Consider the following 21828-nt stretch of genomic DNA (forward strand, 5'->3'; position numbering starts at 1 on the left):
CCCACTGGCATTCTGCCTGCCCATCCTCACTTCCATCCAGGTTGCTCCAAGCACAGGGATGCAGGTTCAACAGGGGCCATTCAGGTCCTCACAAGACTGCCCAAGCTGGCTGTCACACCACACTGGCATATAGGCTATGCTGGTTAAAGATGCTTCCCGTCACCTCTGCTATCTGCTTAATGAGCATCCTCAATCAGTAGATTTGTTCTTTTAGAGAGAATACAGCCCCACCCAGAAAAAGTGGAATACCTTTCCCCATTATACGCAATTTACAGTACTTCTGTTTTATCTGGATCAAATTTCAATTTGTTAATCTTTATGCGGTCATTTACTAGCACCTTGCATATGAATGGAAAGATGGAGCTGTGTGTCAGTCGCATATTAAGATGGGTCTAAAAATGGGGCACAACTTTTCTACCTTTACCTTTGACTGGCAAAATGTTTTCTTGTATTTTGTATAACAAGCTGGCAGGTAATTCCTTCCAAAGAGGTGTGCAAGCACCAGCACTAATTTTTCCATTACATCTTCAGAAAAAAATGCTGAACCTGTGTAAGACAGAATGTATATCTGCTCAATGTGTTCAATAAGACAAATTAATTGAAACTGTATAGCCTCAGTTCAGAGCACCATACTTTATACATGCAATGGTGCCTTTAAGTCCCTTCTTTCCACAAACAACCAGCTATATCACCCAAGCTGCCTTCATATATTACTTTTAGCTCACATTAAGCCTGGTTGTTGCATGAACCTGGCATATTGCTAGGCCTTCTCCATGAGGAGAAAACAATCAGGACTCAAAAATGGCCATTCTTGAAAGTGTAGCTGTATTAACAGTTCAGGTCTTCCCCAATATGTATTTTTCCTCTTGTACTGATGGTATGGCTCACCACCAGAAGGCAATATCCCCTTGAAGATAGTTTTAGAACAACCAGAGGACACGGCTTTTATATCCTCAGTTGCTTCTTCCATGTTTATTGATTTATGGAAGTTGTGTTTTAGTAAATAAGCTCACTTGAGGACTTTCTGAGCCAAAGACAGAATAAGCCAAAGTAAAATGGCATTAAAACCCAACAAAACTCCTTTCAGGAGGGAAAACCCCCCAACAACTTCCTTGTTACATTGGGAGCACATTCACACATGTAGCCCCAGCTCTGCGTCTTTTTGATGCATGTCAAACATGTGGGGAAAATCTTGCACTAATCTGCAATTTGTGTATATAAAGATAAATTGCAGATTAGTGCAGGATTTCTCCCATAAAATAATGAGACTATTGTCTTTAAAGGGTTAATTAACTACAAATGGGTAGACTAAGGCAAGATAGAAAGGAAATTTAAAAGAAAGTTGACAATGGAAAATTTGGTAAATCAGAAAAAATACTATAAATATCTACTTTGGTATGTCCTAATCAAATAAATCTTTGGTTAAGATGTTGAGTTATGTCCCTGGGTGGTCTTAGCAAATGGGCTACCAGGGCAGCTTCCCCAGGCCCCACACTGAGTAGGCCCTCCAACGCCCATGGCCCCACCACACACAAGTCCAATGGTGGGGGGAAACAAGAAGAAGAGAGGCTACCGCTGCCACCACTCGCACCCACCCCATCTGGGGCTCAGCCAGCCACTTTCCAGGGGCAGTGACAACTCCCACTGGCCTCATACTGAGCTAGGATCATCCCTTGCTTGGCCCTAGCGGGGCTGGCAGGGGGTGGCAGTGGTTCTGGGATCTCATCTGGGCTTCTGCCCAGGAGCCCAGAATTATTAAGACCACCCTTGATTATCTCTCAGTCATGGCCAAGCTGATAAGAGAGCTGCACAAAGATGTGCCTGTCTCTGGAGAACATGAGAGAAGGGTTAGATGAGAGAGAGAAATGAAAGAATGCAAGGAGGAGGTTTGGGGATCTGACAGGGAGAAATATGCTAGAGAGCTGGACAAAAAGGAGCTAGAGAATCAAGGTATTTGGAGAGAGATGTTGGGAGGGTCCATGGCAGGGACCAGCAGCAATATTGGAATAACACGGGGAAAGAATGTGGGGACCATACCAGAGGCTATAGTGATAGAAAAAGGGAGAGATTAAGAAAAAAAGAAAAATTAGATCATAGCTACCAATCTTAAAAAGTGAGAGCTAAACCACATGAGACGAATTACATGATGACACTGAAGTGAAGGGAGATGCAATGTTAGCCAGTAAGCATAGTTTGAATTTCACCTCTCTCTACTGAGCTGGTTAGATCATTCTTCAGAGGGTTTGTTAATAATTGACAGAGCTTGGGAGGCAAAGAGGAAATTAACAAACCCACTGAGGAGCAATCTAACTGGCTCTGTAGAGAGAGGTGAAATTCAAACTACGCTTCCCAGCTAACATTGCGTCTCACTTGAACGTCTTTGTGTAATTCGTCTCGTGTGGTTTAGCTCTGAGTGCTGTCTCCTCAGAGGTAGGCTAAATGAAAAACCTTGAGCTATTTGGGAGCTACAATATATCTTAGAGTCAAATTAAATTACCTTATTTGCTAGTTTCAGGCTTCAGGAAACTTGTTTCCTTGGCAAATATTTGTTTGTGGCTAAAGCTAACTGTTGCCTGAGATTGTGCTGATATCCTGAGTAACTAAAAACAATGATTGAATATTTACTTACAAATGTGTTGGACTCAGGAGATGAATTTTTACCCTTAACTCAAGATGGATAGTTTGTTCTTTGCTGATGTATAGCACCATTTTAAAACATTGCCTTTGGACCTTTAATTCAGCTCCTCTTTACTTTATCTTAAATTTATACCTCAGAAGGGCCCTGGTCCTAATAAATGCTCCTTACATGTCCACTCACACAGAGTTTCAGGGGTCCTCTACTTTACCCAAGCTTGTAACTCGAGAACACCCTCCCTTTTGTGTTTGTGTGGCCTATATATTGCTGCCTTCCCAAAAGGTTTTTGCTGTCACCAAAGACTTTTGACTTAGATCTCTTTTGCTTAACTGGTAGTACAGGAAGGCTTTGTTATAGATGGTAGTTTGAAAGAACAGTCAGCTCGTGAGGGTGGTTGTGAGGTATTTTAATCAGAAGTAGAATTTATTTGTGAGTACATACGCATGATGGTTGCAGAATTTTGATACATGTATTGGCTTCTGAAGCTTGGTGGTTTCAGAAATAATTATCTCTTCTTAAAAGTATATTCACAGATGACAATCACTCAGACTAATTTCCCATACAGGTCTTCACTAACAAAATAAACTCTCTTCATAACTACACAGACAGGGATACACTCAGACCTTTCCACACAGCTTGCCTGAACTAAACAGATCAGTCTCTCACTCAGATATACACAGACTGACTGAGGTGCACACACAGTTAGCCTGACAAACAGAATTTCTTATAACACCACAGAGATTCACTGAACTTGGCAGAATGAGACCCCTTTCAAGCTTCCACATAATCTCTCTACATGAGACGCCTCAGCATGTGTTTGGCAAGTGTAGGGAGATGCAATGTTAGATGGGAAGGGTAGTTTTAAAAGACAGAACCAACAGATATCACTCCTCAGATCCCCAAAGGATCTGTCAATTTCACCTTTCCCAACTGTTTGGGATTGCAACCAACGAGGAAAGGAAATGGGCTGGAACTGCCTTCCAGAGCCAGGCTTGAACTTGAAGAGGTTATAATGGGCAGAGGTTTCTCTTCTGGCATTTCACAGCCCCTTCTCACAGCTCCAGTGTATAGCAAAGCCTTTGCCCTGCCACCAGCTCTATCTTTTTAAAGTATCCTTCCTGGCTAACATTGCATCTCCTGACACGTAGTCTTCACGTGTCAGACGTCTCATGTAGAGAGACTAATACATTTCCTGCTTTACCCAGAATGAACACTTTCTTTCAGCACACTAACTAAAAACTGCAGTTCACTCTCCCCCTAGGGTACAGCTCGTATCCAATCAGATCATGCTTCATTCACCCATCCAGCCCTCCCTCCCCCACTGCCTTCTCTCCTCAGAGGCCTATGTTTAAACTCACAGCAACTATTTTAAAAACTCCACTTTAACAAACAGAAATAAAATACTCAATTTTCTTTACATGCAAAAATATTACACCCTGAAATCTAGGTCAAGTTTTCTAATCTGGTTACAGAATTCCAAATTTATTCGGCCATCTTTCCCTATGAGGAAATTATCCAGGAGCTGAGGGGTCATTTTTCAAGCAAACTTCACCCAATTTGCAGGGGGCCTACTCCTGGCTGTCCGCTAAAGACACCCTTTCCCCCAATTACAAGATAATTGCACCCCAGGCTCCGATTCTATGGGCCCCTGAACAAGCTGCTCCCAGCCGTTCTCCATTGTTTCAGCATTTCCAAGGCTTTCCAGACAAAGGCAAACTTAAAGCAAAGGCAACCCCTGGCCAAAAGCCAGTCCCAGTGCAAGTCCCAGTGCAAGTCCCACTGCCATGCAAGCTTAACCCACAAAGCCCAACAGAACTAAAGTGAAGCAAAGGAAATAACTTCAAACCAGAGAATCCCAATGTCAAACCAGAGAATCCCAGACCCAAATCGAAGCGGGGAGGGGTGAGGCCAGAGCCATGGAGTTTAAAAGGTGGCTGGTGGCATCTTGAAGGACTCTCTTGGAGATTGGGCAGGAAGGAGGAGCAGGATGGGAATCTATTTTGACTGCTGCCTCCTCTTCTGCGCACCAGCTTCACCCCACTCTCCAAGTGCAGCACAGAACTTTCCTCCATTCACACCACTGCCCTTTCACTTGTGCCTCAGCCTTTCACACACTGCTGCTCTACCTCTGCTGCTCTAGCCAAATAATCCACCGCTGCTCTAGCCAAATAATCCAACCCAGCAGACTTCTACTCCCCACTCTTATGTGATCCAGCATAGCCAGATTATGCCAGATTTGGCATAAATTCAGCTATTTTGCCAGTTCACAAATCCGAGATTGCACTTCCTTACTTCATATTGGGCACATGAATGAAATGGAAACTAATGAAATTGGACCAAGACCAGTGTATTATGTGTTCAAAGAAGCTTGGCTGCTGTAGCATAGTGGTTAAGTAGTTGAGATGCAAATCAACATTCTGGTTGTTCTAATCTCACTACTGTCATGAGCTCAGCAGATAGTCTTGGGTAAGCCACTCCTCTCAGCCTCAGCTCCACAGCTGTATTATGGGAATAATGATAACACTCACTTTGTTCACCCCTCCATGTGGGTCATTCATCTGTCTAGATGAGCAGTATATAAGCGCAGTTATTATTATTATGGGTGGATGGTCACATTTGAATCAGATGAAGTTTTTGAAAACTTTTCAGATTAGAACCCTGCAGAACACATTTCCATAGTCCAGTGTTAAAGTTTCTAGAACATGTGTGACTGTGTTCAGGTCAGACTCTTCCAAGGCCATAGGGATATACACTAGCCTAAACTGAGGAAAGATACACCAGGCTTCAGTACTCCCTGGCCACCAATGAGCAAAGCCAAGTCCAAACAAAGCCCGAGGCTTCAGGTGGCAGTCCGATATAGGTTAAATACCACAGCCCAAGTTAGCTGAACTTCCAACCAATGGCATCTCTGAACTGAGCTTCATTTCTTGCCTCCCTCTTGCCCTGCCCACCACTGCTTCTGAACTCAAAACCAGTGCAGCACAGAATTTCCCATTCCGAGCAGGGTGGTATAGAAGGATACATGACTGATAGTTTTAAAAGTCATTGGAAACACCAGAACAATTAACAGGGATAATTCCCCCAGCACAGCTCCCAGCATAGGACATCAACTAAGGTGACCAAAATAATTTCAATAATAAAAATAAAAGTCTTCATATTGGTTACTGAAGGTAATCCAATTCATCCAAGAAACTCTGCAGTTGAGAGAATAATCCTGAAGATAAGAGTTGCGTCACCGAGGTGATGTGTTTGGTGAAGACTTGAGGGGTCTAGGAAAGAACTAATAGTATGGCCATGTATTGATAGCACTACAGGCCATAGGCAAACCTTAAGTATGTCTGTCAAGTTGATTGACGAGGGACACTCTCCAATACAGTGCCTCTACAATGGCTGCTAAAGTTTTCACTCAGAATTGTATCTTTCTCACAAGTTCTTGAAGTGTTTACGATCTGATATTGCCCTTCAGTCTTGGGAATGACAAAAAAATTGCCTGAAGAATTGTGGAATTTTTTTTTCTGCGTCCCTGAACCTTGACAAGGAGATGAATATGTCGCTCTTTTGTGAATAAGATAAATGGCATTGTTAGCAATCCTAGCCCTTCTCCTTATTGCAAGGGCAGCTTATGAATATGAAATATCGCAAGCCCTTTCCTCATGTGCCTTAAGCACAGAAACACTGCCTGACTAGGCAGACAGATGCCAATCCCTGCTGGAGTTGGAACATTATCAGAAGGTGTGTCCAGCTGACTAGCTGCCCCTCCATGCCCCAGAGGAGCACTTACATAAAAGAAAAGAGGTCTTCTACTTATCGTATCAACATCCTTCTGTACCTTCCTCACCCCTCCTTCCAAATCTGGGCTATTCGGGGACCTGATAAGCACCCCTATCTGGCCATTACAGGTCACCAAACTCTCTTTTTTCACCTACAGTTCCTCCCAGATATGCATAATCATACCTTTCCCAACTCATTATCTACCTCCGGAGACAGCCATTAAGCTATTGTTTTGGGGGCAGAAGGCATCAGTTTTGTCCCAGGATACGTTTTGCTCTATAATTGGGCTGCCCTGCCATGTGCTCAGTGTGTGTTCTAGATCCTTCCACACACCCTGTCTGAGCCCTCTTCTCCACCTTCCATGAGATGATGGCTGTCCTCGTTGCTACTTCCACAGACCTTCCTCTCTCCTAGGACTTAAATATCACCCTTCCCCCGAAGCTGCTCTCCCTTTTCCTCATGGCTTTCCTAGTTTCTCTGTGTGTATGCTATGTGTGTTCTCTTTGTGTTTGACTCGTTATTTCCCTGTAATAAAAACCATTCCTGTTGAATACCCACCTGTTTATTAGAGTATTCTGTATGGGAACGATCCTGGTATGCATTGGTGGAGATCCTTCTAGCTATCCCCTCTTGCTGCATTTCCTTGTATGCTAATTCCCCCAACTCACAAGGAGACCCCCAATTTAGGATAACAGTATAGCTAGACAGAAAGGTTTGGAAAACCTATTTGTTTGTTTTGAAGATTCTTCTTATTAGGTAAAAATTGCCAAGGTGTCCTCCCACACTACTGTGGACTGGGCCCCATGCCTGAAAGTACTTCCAGCTGGTCCAGAAGTTGAAGAAGTAGAGACTAAAAGACTTGGGGTGGATTGGCTCTGGACTGAAATGTGGGACTGGATCAGGATGATATACTGAATTTAACTTCCCTCCCATAAAATTCAGTGCTGAGAACTGAATCAGCTTCTACATTCTTAATCAGTCTATTTATCAGTAATGCTAGTATGTAATAGAAACCTGCAACTGCTTTATAGTATGTATTTGATGAACATGGCACATTCTATCTGTTTATTTCATAACACTAAAGCAAAGTTTGTATAATATGTGTTGGGTGAGTTGAATAATACCTTACCTTTCTTAACTGGCTGGCATAACTTGTGCAGTAAACCTTTGGTGAGGAAGTCAACCAGGGCAAAGTTTGCAGGCGCATGATAGTGAAGGTGACTGACAAGTCCAGCATATCCTATAGGCTTACCTTCTTGATCCAAATAGCCCTGAGCAAGAAAATGTTTGGTTTTAGTATTCTGTAAAGTTCTTTCTTCCCAGGGCTTTTTTTCAGCTGGAACGCGGTGGAACGGAGTTCCGGAACCTCTTGAAAATGGTCACATGGCTGGTGGCCCCGCCCCATGATCTCCAGACAGAGGAGAGTTTAGATTGTCCTCCAGCGGCACAGAGGGCAATCTAAACTCCCCTCTGTCTGGAGATCAGGGGGCGGGGCCACCAGCCATGTGACCATTTTCTCTGAGGGCAACCCACTGAGTTCCACCACCTTTTTTCCCAGAAAAAAAACCCTGTTTCTTCCTATAAAATAACTCTGCTTACAAGACAAAGGATGATCCTAGTTTACAAATTACCTCCTTGAGAAGAAATTGGCAGGAAAAAATAAAGTATATTTTCAACATGTCCTTGTTCTTTTGCTGATTGAATGACAACAGTGAATGGTGCAACACTGACAAAACCTAGATGTTGAAAGACAAAAACTATTAATTTAAAATAATTTAAAATCAATTAAAATATTAATACACATGTAAATTGCCTTTAATGTATAACGTTTTCAAAGGAGCACTAGTATTTATGCATATCTATGAAATGGTCCTATGCAGGGATCATTTCGTAGAAAAAGAGCTGGAGGAACTCATTAGCATATGCCACGTCCCTTGACATCCCAGAAATGTGTAATTAGCACAACTGATTTGCATGTGCCACACCTCCTGACATCACCTATCCTGGCTGTTTTAGACCCAATCCTGGCCATTCAGGGCCCAAAATGGCAAAAAGGGGCTGAAAATGGCTGAAAGGGGGCCCAAAATGGTCAGGATCGGGCCGCTGCTGAGCAGGAGAGTGATCCACCAACCATCAGAGGCCCGATCTGGGCAATTTCGGGCCCAATCCAGGACAAAACAGGCCCAAAATGGCCGAGAGTCAGGTGGGCAGGGCCACCTGACATGTGACCTCTTTGGGGAACTGCCGGAACTGTGTTCCTGCACGTTCCCCCTCGAAATGAGCACTGGTCCTATGTGACATATGGTCTCATTTCTGTATTGAGTTTTTGAGATTTTTGACGTCATATGAATTTGGAGAATATTTCTATTGTTTGTTGTTTATTTATTTACATTTATATTTATTTACAGTTTGGTGTAGTGGTTAAGAGCGGTGGGAGTCTAATCTGGAGAACCAAGTTTGATTCCTCAGTCCTGCACTTGAAGCCAGCTGGGTGACCTTGGGACAGTCACAGCTCTTCCAGAGTTCTCTCAGCCCCACCCACCTCACATGGTGATTGTTGTGGGGATAATAATAACATACTTTGTAATCTGCTCCGAGAGGCTGTTAAGTTGTCCTGAAGGGTGGTATATAAATCAGATGCTGTTGTTGATATTTATACCCCACCTTTCTTCCTAATGGGTGCCCAGACAGGCTTACATCATTCTGCTCTTCTCCATGTTATCCTCACAACAACTCTGTGAGATAGATTAGGCCGAGAGTAGACTAGATTGTCACCCAGTAAACTTCCATGGTAGAATGGGGATTTGAATTTGGGCCTCCCAGATTATAGTCCCACACTCTAACCACTGAAATACTCAAAAGCTATAGTCTGTGTAAAGGCTGCTGTCATTCCCTCCATACCAGGAAGTCTCATGCATAATACTGTAATTCAAATAGGCCAATCTGGTCCCATTCCAGCATCAGCCTTCTCCAACTGGAGAAGCAGCATCCTTCCACTCGACTTTGCACTCCCTCTTATGCAAATCAAAAGTGCTACATGAGATTTCCTCATGTTTTTCCTTCTGTCAAGCCTGCTTGTTTTCCATTGTGCTCAATCCCTTGTAACTGTGCCAAACCATTCCTGCACACACTTCTAGGAATGACTTACACAGCATATGGTTGTGTGTGTTGGGGGATCGGCGGTCCTGAATCACTTATGTTTATGTATGCAGAAGATATAGGGCTGGATCCAGTGATGCACAAGTGAAAAGGAAAGTGTACTTATAGTGGAGTTCTGATTGTACAAGCGATAGCAAGAGGTCTGCAGCAACACAGAGCATTTCAATGGGCTTAGACTGGAGTAACTGCTTAGGATTTCACTGCTAGTAACACTAATTATAACTAAATGCAGGTTGAAATAACCACAGCAAATGGAAAAATAATTCAATATCAACTAATAAACAACTGCATGATTGCATCACAACTGTGGCAGGATATGCATAGTCCCTTTTAGACAGGATAACATCAGTCATGTTCAGAGGAGAGACTGAAATTGAGACCACAGCTGCTTCTTCCCAAATAGCTAATCAGCATTAGAGCTACATTGAAATCCAAAGGGGGAGTTAATCATCTGGAATTCAGAAGAAAACCCAAAGAGGTATGGGACCGAACACGGGAAAAATCGCACATGCAAAAAAGGTTATGTCAGGAGAGAGGTGAGGTAATGTAAAGACAAAAACAAGGAACTGTCCACACACCTTTGCTTTGGCATCTGCTTTATCATCAGCCTTGGCAGCCAGCAGCATGAGTCTCAGGACCAGGGTGATGCTCAAAGGGAACTGGCCTTTAAGTTCAGGCACGTTGGATTTCATCAGCTTTTGAACTTTGGGCAGAGGAATGCCATAAAAAAACACATTCCCTATCACATCTTGTCCACGTCTTCCAGCTCGTCCAGACATCTTGAAATACACACAAATAAACCACATTACTGACCTATCTATAAATACAAAATTATGTACATTAATAATTCTTACTTAGAACTTCCTTTCCCCCATTTTTAGAGGACTGATCTCAGTCATACCTGTCTGTAGTTCAAAGCATCTAGATAGACAGAATCATCCATGAAAACAACTGATTTACATGGCATGTTAATACCTAATGCCAGTGTTGAAGTTGATGTAACAACCTAAGAAAAACAACATGAGCACTGTTGTTAGAACTTACGGAAGTTTTAATACTATGTTGCATACGTCAATCAGAAGCCTTCAGAGGAACAGATTGCTGCCTTCAACAAGCCAGTAAATTTGAACATGGAGGCAAATCTAGCTTGTTCAAACATGTAGCTTGTGTTTAACAGTTAGCTTGTTTTATTATTTTTAATTAACATATTTATACCCCACCTTTCCTCTTGGCTCAAGGCGGCTTTCAGTAATAATTGAACATTATATGTTAACACCAAAATAAATCCCAAATGCCTCTCCCTGCACCCAAACAGTTGCCTGCTATTCATAGCCAATTAAACAACAAATAGGCCTTGCAGCACCTCCTAAAAATGTCTAATGAGGGTACAGTTGCCATCTCCGAGTTGGGAAATGCCTGGAGATTTAGCAGTGGAGCCTAGAGAAGTAGAGTTTGGATAGAGGAGGGAGGGATCTCTGTGGGTATAATGCTATAGAGTCCACCCTCCAAAGCAGCCATTTTCTCCAAGGGAACTTATCTCTGTAGTCTGGAGCTGTGATTCTGGAAGATCTCCAGACCTCACCTGGAGACTGACACTTCTAAACAAGGGAGTTCTGCTCTCTTCTCTGGGGAGCCCATGCTACAATGTGGGAACCATGAGGGAAAAGGCTCCATCTCTGCTTGATATCAGGTGGTCCAATCTGAGTGGGGGAACAGCTTGCAGGTGGCAGCCTGACAATTACAGTTTGCATGTGAGATCATACAGCAGAAGACAGTCCTTCAGATATGTGGGTCCCAGGCCACGAAGGGCTTTAAAACCAACAACTGAACTCAAAAACAAACTGGCAACAATTAAACTCAAAAACAAACATGGCACTTCAAAATGGGCCACGTATGTTCCCAGCAGCCAGCCCCAATAACAACTGGGTCAGCTGCAGTGTCCAGGTTGTCTTCAAGAGCAGCCCAGCATAGAGCATATTACAGTAGTCCAACCATGAGCCTACAGAAGCATGGATCAGCATGGCCAGATCAGTTGATTCTCAGACAGTTGGCAAACCAGATGCAGGCCTGGCCAACCTACATTTCAAATAGCAAAGGTGGGTCTGGGTTTTATTTTTCCTTATTGAGCATTTTTTCTCTAACCAGCATTATATGATAAACTGTCAGGAAGTAGATATGTTAATTTGTCAACTATCAGCAGCAATTTTCAGGGTGGGTTGCAGGCAATATCCAAGCCCCCATCCACCACAAAGCAGGGAAGGAGAAGCAGCACCCTTACTGGGGTGGTGGTTAGAGATGGGCACGATCCGCATTACGATCCAAAAAAAACCCCGATAATGGCAATCACGCGATAGTGACTCAGCGGATCATGATCGGCCACGGCCAATGATCCAGCGATCGGGAGGGGGATGGATCGGGGCTGGATCATGCTCGGATTGGGAAGCCAGACACTCAGGCACCAGTAATCTATTCCCAGGGCAACGGAGCCAGGGGAATGCCTGAGCTGTGTTTCCCCTCCTTCTGTCGCCCTGGAAACCCGAATGGAAGCCCAGCTTTCCTTGATCAGCAGGGCTCCCTTCCAACCACGGAGCAGCAAAGCAGTCACCAGTTGGGAGAAGACACCCAGGGGAGGGAGGGAGAAGAGGGTGTTCTATAGCCATGGGCACTCCAGTCTCATCCCTGCAAACCCTGATAGGCAGCTCTGATGGCCAAACACAGACGGCCAAACACAAACACAGATGCCGCCAGCATCACCCACCATTCTTTTCTCGCCAGCACGCTCCTTTTTGGCCTGGCAGGCGGGCAGATGCGGGGTGCCGCTGGTGAGCAGTCAGACCCCCTGCCCCCTGAGGGGAGGCAGCTCATCGCCGTCTCCCCGTGCCCACTCGGCCCGGTGGCCACCACCAACACCCACCTTCCCACATAGCTGGGAATAGCAGCGTGCCCGACTTTGGCCTCCACAATCCATGATCCACGGATCGGGAACGGGAGATGATCGGTGTGGATCATTTCGTTGGGATCATCACCGGCGCCAATCCATGATCAGCTGGATCGGCAATTTTTTTTGGATTGTGCCCATCTCTAGTGGTGGTACTGGAGCATCCAGGAAAACAGGTAATAACTGTGCTGGCAAACATATACTGGGCTGGCAAGAGAACCAAGTACAGGTGATGATGTTGCTGCCAATGCCAGGTTCTGCTACCCAGTTCTGCATGCTTACATAATGCTGCAACCATAGCCTCATCGCTACCTCCCAGCCCAGCTTTCAGTTTTAGCTCATTTTGTTTCAAGTGCCTTACATGTGGGACCTGTTGGCAAAATAGATTTTTAAAAATCTAAATACATTTAAATTGAAACCACAAACCTGTAAATCACTGTCATTTTATGTAAAAAAAAATCGTTTTTTACTATGCTAGGTATGTACAAATGGTTGCTTTGTTTATCTGAAATTATTTGGGTTTCATTCAGCTTCATGACTTATTGAAAAATGTGCATCTAAGGTATTAATAAAGACATTTTACTTACCCGAATATATCCCATTCTGAACAACATCTCCACAAATTGCCTTTGTTTGGACCACATGGCAGAATGATGGTATCCAATGCCTCTCATCGCCAATATTTCTTGTTTAAAACTATTGCCGACTTTCCGTAATCGAAAAAGTAACTTTCTCAAAGTCTAAAAAGCATACAAAATAAAATTAAAAACTCAATCTCTTAACTTGTTGTAATTATAAACTTCAGGATCTCTGCTTGTGTATTTCTTTTTCTTGTTTTACTTTTCAGAAGAAGGAAGCCTTAGCATCCTATCTACAAAGCAGATGGACTAAAACATTGGTTGGCATTTCACATTGCATCCCTTCCCATCTTATACAGGATACAAGCAAGCAAAGTCTTTCCCACTTTCCCACTGAAGAAGACAGGCAGCAGCCTTGGAGAGGTGCAGAAACTGAAAAAAACTAGAACTTGTCTCTAGTACCCCACCCTCATCCTCCCTTCTTAGGCTTGCAGCTGCCACTGCACTGGGGAAGAAGTTAACACATACACAGAGAGACATGCAGCATGCCCCAGTGCCCAAGGCATGCTGAGACCTGAACTACATGAGACAAATTACACATGTAGAGCACATGATTGCACTTACACATTTCCCCCGTTACTTTCCTGGTCACTTGCACACTTCAGCCACACGGAAGTCGACTCTGTGTAGACTGGCAAAGGTTTCCTCCTGGTTCCTCCAAGAAGAAGGATGGTATCCTATTATGTACCTTCTCTTTGAGCATGCTCAAAACTTCCTCGGCAGTACAGAGCAAATTCGGTAAAATTCGGCCATTGTTTCCAATGGGAAATGCGATTTGGTGTTTTCCAGGGGTCTGGGGGGGTGAATTTTTGGACCAAAGTGCCTCTGGACATGGCAGCCTTGATCCATGTGTTTCTGCAGTGGAAGTGCTGGGGGTTGGGGGGGGCATGTGTGTTTGGTTATGTTGGGCTTTCTCAAGGATGATCTTGCATTCAGGAGTGTGCCTCAGCTGCGGCATCCTTGTCGTGTGCATAAGTGCCCCTGGGAAAGACATTTTAAAAGTTTTTATCATAAAGAACAATGGGGAGTGGCTGGCCAGCCTACTTTGGGGGTACTGGGCTTTTGGGGGGAGGCTTCAGTTTAGTTCTGTTGGGCTGTCTGGGGTGTAAATGGGAGTGTGACAGCCTGTGGCCATGCCACAATCCATGTGTTTCTGCTGTGGGAGTCTGTTTTTTCCCAAAATAGAAACAAACAGGGTGGTTAGGATCACCTTCTTTGGGGGGCCATAAAATGCCCCCCAGGGTCCAATATCCCTGATACTTGGAGGTTCTTGAGAGGACAGGTAGGCGTAGGTCTCCTGCTAATTTGGTGCATTTTGCTTGCAAAATGCCACCCCCAGCCCCATAGGAAGCCCACTAGTTTTCCCCATAGAGAATAATGGAGATTGGAGGTGGATGGGATACCTTCTTTGGGGGGCCACAAAATGGCCCCCCAAAGTCCAAGCTCACTGAAACTTGGTTGGTAGTGAAAAGAGAGTTAGGAGAAGGTCCTCAGCAACTTTGACATTATTAGGAAAGAAAATTCCGCCCAGACCCCTGGATAGCTGGGAGCAGTGTTTCCCATTGGAAACAATGGCCAGATCTTTCCTAATAATCCTGAAGCAGTTGGGTTTGGGCTTTTCCCGAATTTTTCCTACTTCGGTAAACCCGAAGTGGGAAACCTGAATATGTGCTGAGGTGCACACCCCTAGTCCAGTATTCATGGGACTTGGAAGGTCTTTAGAGGACAGGCAGGAGTATGGCTCCTTTAAATTTTGTAGATTTCTTTTGCAAAATGCCATCCCGATCCCCCTGGATAACCCCCATAGTTTTGCCAATAGGGAATAATGGAGATTGGAGGTAGCTGGGAGCACCTTCTTTGGGGGGGCATAAAGTAGCCCCCCAATGTCCAATCTTCATGAAACTTAGTGGGTCATTAGAGGACAGTTAGGAGTAGGTCTCCAGCAAATTTGGTAAAATTCAATCCAAAAATGCCCCCCCCCAGGCCTCCAGAATGCCCTGAATCACATTTCCCATTGGAAACAATGGCTGACTTTTTCTGAATTTGTTCTGTACTGCCAAGGAAGATTTGAGTATGTGGAAAAAGAAGGTGCACCATGGGATACCATCCCTCGTCTCCCTCCATGCCAACCAAAATTGGCGTTCTGCACTTGTGACCCACTGATTATAACCATGGACGTTCGCAAATGCAGCTACATAAAGTTACAGGACATGAGCATGTTGGAGCACATGTACTTCTAAACACTCGCACAAACTTTTGTAAGTAGTCTCATGTAGTTTCGCCCTGAATCACCTATCATAAACTGGAGAAGTCGGAGTGGGGGGGACTGCTATCCACCCACATAGAACCCGGGGTAAATAACTCTGTGAAAATGACCAAAGCAAGAGAAATTTGGAGGGAGGGGAAGAAAACTCTAATTCTATGAAAGCAAAGTGCAAGTTAACCATCAGAGTCATCAGAAGATTATCCAGATCTGGCACAGTTAGATAAGATTCAATAATTACAGCAAATTTCCATTTGCTTTAATTAGCTTTGATGGAGAATTTCTTTGGGATTAGTCACCTGGATGGCATTCATCATTAGGTTTGTTTGTATCTCTTGGGAAAAGACTGAGAGGAGTAGAGGATTTGCCCAATTCTCTACAAAGCACTGGTTGAGAGCAACCATTGTCACTGGTGAGTTTGAGTAATGACAGAAGAACAACTAATTTGACAGCTGCTGTCAAAGTGTTGGTGGGAGGTGAGTGGTGTGCTCGCCTCTTGTGGTGGTTTTGGTGCATAGGGCCAGATCCACTGGAGGTGAGTTGTGCTTGCTGGGCAGCTCTCCCCCTTTTTCTCAGGGTCTCCGTAAGGGATCTGGGGGAAGCCAAAGGGTACGCACCAATAGTGGCCATTGCAGGCTTCAACCCAGGTGGCAGGAGCCACCAGGGTCACGCCTGGACTGGTGCTGCATCTCCCGTCATCCTAAAATCACAGAATTAATGCAGCCTAAATCTGCATCAGAAGGGCATTCCAACCGGCAGAGAAAAGTGTTTCTCTCACCCTGGAGAGTAAGGCATGACTGGAATGTTCATGCAAATGCCGAGGACTGGTGGTGATTGATTTTACTGCTCCTTCTGCCGTTAGATGGTGATAAGACAGGATCTCACTGTGTCAACCCTATTAGCACATTCCAATACCCTCCTTCCCTGAGTACATTCCCATCCTAAAATTGAGAGCAATCAATCAGCACTGATAAGTTTAATTTCTCTCTGGGAACATGTATTTTCATATCTAAATTCAACTCAGCTCCAGTGAGATTCATTAGCAAACTGCTTCTTTGTGAGGCACCATGAGAAACTCTGTATTTCTTTTATTACATCCCAGCAGCACCAATCACAGGTAATCAAACCTTTGTCATTCCCAGAGACTAACCTTTATGGTCTTTGTCCCAATGGCTGAGGGGACTCCCGAGCCTCAGGACACGTTTTGCCCTATGAGAACCAGGGCTTTGCCCCATTCAAACTGTGCACACTTTCCTGAATCCAAGCACTGCTCCTTTAGGGTTTAGTACTTCTTGTGTGTGTGGGGGGGGGAATACAACAGGCTCTAGAAAGGGGAAGGTGGGCAGGCGGGCATTCCCTCATCCTCCATCACTGATTCCGACCGAATGAAGGGGGGGGATTGTATCTGCTCTGCACCTGATCCCGTCTGGGTGAAGGAGGGTGGGCATCGCCACCTGCTATGCTCCTGATCCCAGATGGGTGACAGTGTGGCGGGCATTGCCTCCTGCTCCGTGCCTGATTCTGGCCAGATGAATATGGACAGGCATTCTCGCCTGCTACACACCTGATCCCGGCTGAATGAAGAAGGGTGGGCATTGCCACTAGCTCGGCTCCTGATCCTGGCTGGGTGAAGGGGGAGCAGGCATTGCCTGCTGCTCCACTCTTGATCCCAGCTGGGGGAAGGTGGGGGTGGGCTTTTCTACCTGCTCCACTCCTGATCCCAGCTGGTTGAAGGAGGGGCAGGCATTGCCACCTTCTTCGCTCCTGATCCCAACTGGGTGAAGGTGGGGGTGCGGGCATTGCCACCTGCTCCACTCTTGACCCCAACTGGGTAAAGAGGTGGTGGACATTTCTGCCTGCTCCACTCCTGATCTGGCTGGTTAAAGGGGAAGCTGCATTGCCACCTGCTCCACTCCTGATCCCACCTGGATGAAAGCAGGGTAGAGCATTGCCATCTGCTCTGCTGCTAATCTCAGCCGGGTGAATGGGGGAGCAAGCATTGCCACCTGCTTTGCTCCTGATCTGAGCTGGGTGAAGAGGGGATGGGCCTTGTAACATGCTCCAGTCCTGTTCTCAGCTGGGTGATAGCAGGGCGTGGGCATTGCTACCTACTCCACTTCTAATCCCTGCTGCGTGAAGGTGGACGGCAGGTATTGCCACCTACTCCACTCCTGACCCAGCAGGGTGAAGGCACAGGGCAGGTGTTGCCACCTGCTCTGTCTCTGATGCCGGCCAGTTGAAGGCAGGAGGTGGGCATTGCCTCCTGCTCTGTACTTGATCCTGGCCACATAAAGGGGGGACAGGCATTACCACCTGCTCTGCGCCTGATCCCAGATGGGTGAAGGTGGGGTGGGTACTGCCTCCTGCTTTGTGCCTGATTCCAGCCAACTGAACGGGGCAGGCATTGCCACCTACTTTGCACCTGATCCCAGCTGGGTGAAGGGGAGGCGGGCATTGCCACCTTCTCCACTCCTAATCCCAGCTTGGTGAAGGGGGGGAGCAGGCATTGCCTTCTGATCCACTCTTGATCCCAGCTGGATGAAGGGGGGCAGACATTTCGACCTGCTACACTCCTGATCCCAGCTGGTTGAAGGGGGTGGCCATTGCCACCTGTTCCGCTCCTGATCTCAACTGGGTGAAGGTGGGGGGCAGGCATTGCCACCTGCTCCGCTCCTAATACCAGCTGGGTGAAGATGGGAGGAGGGCATTGCCACCTTCTCCGCACCTCATCCTAGCTGGATGAAGATGGGGGGGGGGCATTGCCACCGGCTCCACTTCTAATCCCACCTGTGTGAAGGCAGGGTGCCACCTGCTTTGCTCTTGATCTGAGCTGGGTGAAGAGAGAATGGGCATTGCCACCTGCTCCACTCCTGATTCCAGTTGGGTGATGACGGGGGGGGCATTGCCACCTACTCCACTTCTGATCCAAGCTGGTTGAAGGCAGGAGGCTGGCATTGCCACCTGCTTTGCTCCTGATCCTAGCTGGGAGAAGACAGGGGATGGGTATTGCCACCTTCTTTGCTCCTGATCCCAGCTGGGTGAAGGTGGGGAGCAGGCATTGCCGCCTGCTACACGCCTGATCCCAGCCTAGGCTTCCCCCTGGGGCATTGTCTCTGAAGATCTGGCTGCCTTATCTGGGCTTCCCCCTACAACAACACCCTCTGTTGGTGCATCAGGGTAGGAAGAAAGTTGTCTTGAATAGGCTTCGCATTTTATATAGTAGGATGGGCATATCAGGTTCTGCCTTAGGCATCGCCCGGTGAGGCGCCAGCATGCCTGACTTCAGCCTTAAAGGATCTTCAGGGAATCTGCGGGATCCCACTCTGTGTAAGAAGGAAGGTATACCTCATCCTCATACCCTCTCAGTCCCCTCACAGGTCCCTTCAACCTGAGATTGTCCCAGCTGCATTCCATGACAGCTGTCTCCATCTAGCTTTCAGGCTTACTCCTCCTCCTCTTCATCTCCTTTCCTCCACCTCCTCTCCGCTGTTCTCTCATTCTTTTTCTCTCTCTCCTCCACTCCACCACACTCCTACACAACAACTCACCTGTGGGTGGACTTCCCTTATATCCTTTCCCTCATTTCTGGCCCCACCTGCCAGCCACGCCCCTCTTTTGCCCTCTAGCATTGGCCTTGGCTGCCTCAAGCAGTTGCACCTGGGGTAGCTAGTTTGGCTGCTTTGGGCAGCTACAGCTGTGCTCTCTTGGCTGGCTGCCCCTATCTCTTGTGCCTTCTCCCTCTGCCCTGGTACCCCCTGGCTGTCCTTACTTCCCCTTTCAAGGCTCTTAGTCTCCCACTGGAGGGTGGGGCTAGCTGGCTTCCACTTGCTTACCCTCTGGGGCTTGGGAGCTGCTCCACCTTCCTGTGGCTGGGGTGCCTCTCCCCCCCTCTATTGTTGGTCCGTGCTGGCCCAGGGTGTCCGTTGGGGTAGCTGGGTAGTACAGATTGTCTCTGTCCTCCTCTCCTTTAAAATAATATTCCTGTGTCCCCAAGAACATCTCCTTGACTGGGGGTTGTTGCCAAGCGGGGCCTATAAAGGTCGGGGACAGAGGGTGGCACTTGGGGAGAGTTTATCACAATGGGCGATACTCTCCCCTTTGTTATTCAATCTGTACATGTGCCCCCTTGCCCAGCTGGTGCAAAGTTTCGGACTGGGTAGTCTCAAATATGCAGATGACACCCAGTTGTATCTGTTGATGGGTGGCCGGCCTGACTCTGCCCCTGATGTCCTAGTAAAAGCTTTGGAGGTTGTAGCTGGATGGGTAAAGCAGAGCCAGCTGAAGTTGAACCCTGTAAAGACAGAGGTCTTGTACTTGGGCTGGGCGTTGTCAGATTTGGGAATCCAGCTTCAAACCTTTGATGAGGCACCATTAGCGCCTGTCTCATCGGTCCGAAGTCTCAGAGTGATACTGGATTCATCAATGGAGGGCCAGGTCACGGCAACTGCCCAGTCTGCATTTTTTGATCTTCAACAGGCCAGGCAGCTTGCGCCCTATTTGTCAACACACGACCTAACTACAGTGATCCATGCAACAGTCACCTCCATAATAGACTACTGTAACTTGTTCTACACAGGGCTTCCTTTGGGCATAACCCGGAATTACAGTGTGTCCAGAACGCTGTTGCACATGGCCTGATGGTCACACCATACAGGGGACATATTACTCTCATCCTGCAGCAGCTGCACTGGCTCCTTGTCGAATTCCAGATTAGGTTCAAGGTTTTCGTTTTAACCTTTAAAGCACTAAATGGACTGGGACCAGCATACCTACAGGACCATCTCTCCCTGTATGTACCCTGGAGAGCATTAAGATCAGCAAATAAGAACCTACTGGTGGTCTCTGGCCCCAGGGAGGCCCAGCTGGCCTCGACCAGGGCCAGGGCTTTTCCAGTCCTGGCACCAACCTGGTGAAACTCTGTCGGAGGACACCTGGGCCCGCCAGGATCTTCTGTCTTTTCGGTGGGCCTGAAAGACTGAGATGTTCCACCGGGCGTATGGTTGAGGCCAGTCTTTTATCATTTTAGGAGCCTCTCTACTGGTCTCCCACCAGGGGGGCAATGTAATCATCTGCCTCCCTATAAGCACAGTCACCAGATTGTTATAAACTATGGCCCTACCCCACCCCTCCTGTTCGGCTTTGTTTTATCCTGTGATTGGGGAAATTGGAGGGGGCCTGCCATCCAAAATGCTGTTTGTATGTATTTGTGGTGTTTTTTTGGTTTTTAATGTATTTATATGTTTTATAATAATAATAATAATATTCAATTTATATACCGCCCTTCAGGATGACTTAACACCCACTCAGAGTGGTTTACAAAGTATGTTATCATTATCCCCACAACAACAATCACCCTGTGAGGTGGATGGGGCTGAAAGAGCTCCTAGAAGCTGTAACTGACCCAAGGTCACGCAGCTGGCTACAAGTGGAGGAGTGGAGAATCAAACCTGGTTCTCCAGATTAGAGTCCTGTGCTCTTAACCACTACACCAAAGTGATTTGGTTATTGAGCATTTTACTGTAACCCATCCTGAGCCCGTTCACAGGGCGGATGGGTTAGAAATCTAACAGACAGACAGACAGACAGACAGACAGACAGACAGACAGACAGGCAGGCAGGCAGGCAGGCAGGCAGGCAGGCAGGCAGACAGACAGACAGACAGACAGACAGGCAGACAGATGTGAGCAGGAAGAAGGAGCCGGTGATGAGTAGTTGGGAGTGATTGAGTGAGTTGGAGAGACAAGAGATTGTGACAAGGTCAGAGAGAGAGAGAGAGTGACTCTGGCCATCCCAATGGAGGGAGAGAGAGATCCAGGGTGTCTCCAACCCTTTCCTCCCTCCATATTTAAGGCTTTCCTTGAGCCCTAGGCACTGCCAAGGCAAACCTGGAGGGTGTGCCACCCCCAGGCTCTGATGAATCTGGCCAGGAGCCTGACACAAGTCAATTGGCATTCGTGGCTGGCTCCCATTATATCTAGTGAGACTTTCCTGGGGGCACCCACTTGGGGGGGTCTATAACACGGAGGTCCGAAATGCAATCTTTGTCAAACTTGGAGGGTGGCTGGAGTAGGGCCTGGTGAAGACTCCTTGTGAGTTTGGCATCTCTGACTCTGAAGGGGGCTATTCTAGGGCCTCGGAAATTGACAAACCATGAACTGGATGAACCGGTTCACAAACTGGGGAAGTTCATGAAAGTTCATGGTTCGTGGTTCATGAAACGCAACGAACCACGAGCCGCACGATTTGGATTTTTCCCGGGTTTTGCCCATCTCTAGTGTGGAACCAAAATGAAATTAAGAACAAGCCCTGCAAAATGAAATTCCAGAACAAAAAGGAAGAAAATATGGAGAAATCCACTCATCCCCATTTCAGAATAACAGTTTACACAAAATGGTTACAGAAATGACCCAGTGTGATTACTTAT

At 46.5% G+C, this 21828-nt stretch overlaps 1 protein-coding gene across 1 annotated transcript in view; it reads right to left on the reverse strand.

Annotated features, from left to right (window-relative positions):
- LOC129336710 (probable ATP-dependent RNA helicase DDX60) overlaps positions 1-21828 on the reverse strand; it is a 54913-nt gene that overhangs the window by 7843 nt on the left and 25242 nt on the right. The window contains exons 15-20 of the mRNA XM_054990002.1: positions 13091-13243; positions 10467-10571; positions 10144-10344; positions 8038-8142; positions 7536-7677; positions 425-546 (exon numbers count right to left, since the gene is read on the reverse strand). Of these exons, the coding sequence (XP_054845977.1) occupies positions 425-546; positions 7536-7677; positions 8038-8142; positions 10144-10344; positions 10467-10571; positions 13091-13243 (828 nt within the window). The remainder of the gene's footprint in view (positions 1-424; positions 547-7535; positions 7678-8037; positions 8143-10143; positions 10345-10466; positions 10572-13090; positions 13244-21828) is intronic.

Source organism: Eublepharis macularius, chromosome 10 (assembly GCF_028583425.1).
Source record: "Eublepharis macularius isolate TG4126 chromosome 10, MPM_Emac_v1.0, whole genome shotgun sequence".
Lineage (NCBI taxonomy): Eukaryota > Metazoa > Chordata > Lepidosauria > Squamata > Eublepharidae > Eublepharis > Eublepharis macularius.